General features: G+C 36.0%; 1 protein-coding gene across 2 annotated transcripts in view; it reads right to left on the reverse strand.

Annotated features, from left to right (window-relative positions):
• Positions 1-2,106: 2,106 nt before the first annotated feature.
• NRN1 (neuritin 1) overlaps positions 2,107-4,034 on the reverse strand; it is a 12,241-nt gene continuing 10,313 nt past the window's right edge. For both annotated transcript variants that reach the window (XM_077492143.1, XM_077492142.1), the window contains exon 3: positions 2,107-3,335. In XM_077492143.1, coding sequence (XP_077348269.1) covers positions 3,104-3,335 — 232 coding nt within the window. In that variant the 3' untranslated portion in view covers positions 2,107-3,103. The remainder of the gene's footprint in view (positions 3,336-4,034) is intronic.

Consider the following 4,034-nt stretch of genomic DNA (forward strand, 5'->3'; position numbering starts at 1 on the left):
TTTATTAGTTCTTCTGGTTCTTCATAGGGTTTTTTTTTTATCTTAATTGTATCTCTTTTTTTTACTTCCTAACCTCTCATATACCCCTTTCTCCACCTGATCCTATTTTAACCCTCTTCCCCAAATCCCTCTATTAGTTCTTCTGGATCAGTGATTCTCAACCAGGGTTCCGTGGAACCCTAGGGTTCCTCCAGAGGTTGCTAGAGGTTCCTTCAGCATTGGGCAATTTCTGCCTCTCAGGTTTTTTTAATCTTAATTGTATCTCTTTTTTTCTTCCTACCCCCTCATATATCCCTTTCTCCTCCTGGTCCTTTTTTTAACCCTCTTCCCCAAATCCCTCTATTAATTCTTCTGCATCTTAATAGGGTTTTTTTTTTTAATCTTCATTTTATCTCTCTTTTTTTTCTTCCTAACCCCTCATATGTCACTTTCTCCCCTCTAATGTGCCCCGTCTCTATCTTATTTCTATATCCTTCTCATGTCTACTTAATTGGGGTACATTTACCAAAGGAATATTGAATAAAGTGCAGCAATGTTTGGTTTCAGTACACAATGCAAAGGAAATAACAAAACAAAAAAGAAAAAAAACAGGATTGTTGCTCACACAGCATTGGACAATACCACAAGCCAATTAGATTTATTTTTCCAATCAAGGTGCGGTTTACATTTTTCAATCAAGGTGCACTGATGTAACTTTGCCTTTTGTGTTCCAAGACGTGTAGATCAAGGGGTTGTTGTACTAAAGGCATAGGCTGCTTACTTTGCAAGGGAATTTTCCCACAGACCTTACTGAATAGTGAAAAAACTTTGCAAAAAATACACATGCAAGGACAATAATAAAAAAAAAGATCTTTTGCTTGCACATGATAGCATGATGGAGAGCTTCACCACATCCACTAAACTCTGGGGAAAAATCCCCTGATTAGTCAACAGTCTTTTGTCCTTAGTAAATCAACTCCTTAAAGTGCACACAACTACACCCTATCAGTTGTGGATCAATTACTAAAGAAGAAAAGACTGCTCACGTGATCACTAAGCATAGTAAATAGGGGGCAGCTAAGTTCACTTTAACTTACAAGGCATTTATACAGAAAAAAAAAATCCTGTTTTTTTTATTTTTCCTTGCACTTGATTGGGTATTGAAAGTGATTACAGCTTCAACTTATTGGCTGTGACTCAAAAAAAAAAAAAAAAAAACTGCTCACATGTCAGAGCTTGGTAAAGAAGGGAAACTTATGTTTTCTTCATTCGTCCAATCACCTACAACAAAAAAATCCTGCTTTTTTTTATAATTTTTTTTGTTTTGTTTTGTTTTTTTCCTTGCACATATTTGTGCATTGAAGAAAGTGAACACATATTCACCTCATTCACTGTGGTTTATTTAATAAAAGAGGACTGCTTACTTTGCAAAACGAATGTTGAGTTTTTTACACACAGCAAATGTTTACTGTGTTCAGTGAACATTTGGTAAGTGAATATTCTTTACTCCTTTACTAAATCAACCCTAATAATTTGGTAAAATGAACAGCTTCCTTCAGTTTATTATTCAGGCTATTTTTGTTTAACTTAATTTTAATGTTCACTGAGCTGTATTCACTTTAATCATCCAATCACCTGCAGCACTATTCCTGTTTCTTTTTTTTATTATTATTATTTTATTTTTTCTACATCTCTAATGAGTATGCAAAGTAAAACAGCTTCACCTTATTTACTGAGTTTAGGAAACATACTGTGAAGAGTTAACAGCCCCCATTCCTTTAATAAATCAACCCCATTAGACTCTCACTTTGCTGAGAGAACATTAGCTAGTCCTTTAGTGAATCAACTCCAATTCTCTATTCCTTTCTCTTCCTTCCCTTTCTCTCACTCTTTTTTTTTTTATTATTATTATTATTATTTTCACTTCCTTATCTCATATCCATAGCAAAATCTCCCTCCAAAACCTGTTCTACTCGATATATCCACGAACATTTCAAGTATTCAGCTTTGAATATTCAAGTAATTACCAAACCCCTAGACAAACCTGCTTTAGATAAAATACAATAACTCTCTCAAAAAAATAAAACACTTCATAACAAATATAGAATTATAATGAAAGACACATCCTTTTGAAACAATAATTTTATTTAATATTTTGTACTATACTTTGTAGCAAATATCTCTTTTTTGCTGATTTGAATTTATAATAAACTTTATTTTAAATTACATTTATTTAGTTTAAAATCAAGGCTCTCTTTTATTTCCTCTTATGTCAAAATCTCTTATTTTTATAACTATTTTTTTTTTTTTTTAACGGTTATACATTTATACCCCCATTTGTGGTTTACACTGTCGGATACGTAAGTAATATGTGTAACACCTAAACCAAGGAGAATAAGGAAATAAAAGGCAGTGAACTTGGAAATATATCTTGGCAACAGCAGATAAAGCTAAATTCCCTCAGCAGTCCATACACCATACTTGGCCACTCAGAAACTCAATCATTCGTCCAAGCATTCACTCTACTTTAGTGTTATCCTTGATAGACTTCCCGTTGCTCGTAGGCGGAGCTATGTTTTCCTTGGTTACATAGTTGCATTGTAATGAGGAAATCATGGTTCTGCGGAGGAGGGGTTATGGTGAACAATAGATTGCTATTTGACCATATGTTTCACATGTGAACATCTACAGCACATCATCCATATGTGACAGATCCCGTGGCTTATATTCAGCATGTCGTGATTTATTGAGAGTCGAGCCCGCTTTCATTTCCTCCTTGGATTATTATTATTATTGTTATTATTATTATTATTATTATTAGTTGGCCCAGGGCCTTTCCTGAGTTTCTTTTGCAAAGAAAAAAAGGGCTCAAGGTTTTCTATTTTGCTATTTGAGGATGTAAAGCTGAGGTCCGGTTTTGGCTGTTGTTGCTCACTGTTTGGTAACATTTGGCAAACAAAACACAAAATAAATAATATAACTTTTTTTTTTCTTTTCCACAATCCTAGATGATTATTTTTGAACGTCACAGAGAACACAACGTCCCCGGAGAACGGATAGATACTTCCTCTAGAAATCCAGCAGGTGGCGGTAGTGAGTGTGGATTCCTGAAACTTTGGGTCTACTAGAAGATCCAGGTAAGTAGGGAGGAGAGAGACACCATGAGCAAAGGCAGGATGGCAGTGTGGAAAGGTCTGGGGCTGGCTGATCCATTAGATCCACCGCACATTTGGAACAAGCTGCCTTCAATGTTGAGTTTTTTGGAATCCTTTTTCAGTTTCTCCCACATGTCTGACGCCCCTTCATGACAATCTGCGAGCACTGTGACAGCACAGACGTGAAATTCATTCCAGTATCTGAATGGGACATAGTAAGGACACATGGTTAGTTCATCCCTGAAAAAGAGCCATCTACAGTGAAAGCACAATCAGCTTGAAGAGTCAGAAATAAGGTGACTGCCATAGCTCAAAATGCTAGTTGCTTGATCTTCTGCTGATCTTGTGGCTTCTATGCTTTCCAAGCCACTGTCCTGAAAGCAGGCAGATCAGAAATTCTGATTTCACTGGGTGCATGCTTCTTTGGAGTCAGGCACTCAGAAAATATTGACGTCAGAGACAGCCAGTCAACTAGCATTTTCAGAAGCTCAGCAAGACAACTTATACAATGTTCTCAGTACAGCTGCCCTGAAATCTGCGCATGCTCAGGGCGCTTCAACAGCTGCAAGCTTAGATTGTGCTTTCTTACAAGATCATCCATCCACCTGTGCACTAAAGCTTGACATACTTACAGAGAATGTTAGAGATATAGATCTGTAGAGATCTGTACCCGCCCACCCCTTACTTAGTTTTTCAGTAGGTTAGAATAATAAATATATTGGAAACATGCATATAACACAAATAAAACACAATTGCTAGAAAAATGCAATAATTAAAACCCTTTGCATAGAGATGCAAATTGTGTATTTTGCAAGAGGGTGTTAATGAGTGTTGGGTAATTCATACCTCAGTTCCTTCATAAGAGGGAGATTCTAGAACAATTAACAATGTGTATATTTT

The sequence above is a fragment of the Lithobates pipiens genome, unplaced genomic scaffold (genome assembly GCF_037356315.1).
Source record: "Lithobates pipiens isolate NorthernLeopardFrog02 unplaced genomic scaffold, aLitPip1_a1.2 Scaffold_19, whole genome shotgun sequence".
NCBI classification, from domain to species: domain Eukaryota; kingdom Metazoa; phylum Chordata; class Amphibia; order Anura; family Ranidae; genus Lithobates; species Lithobates pipiens.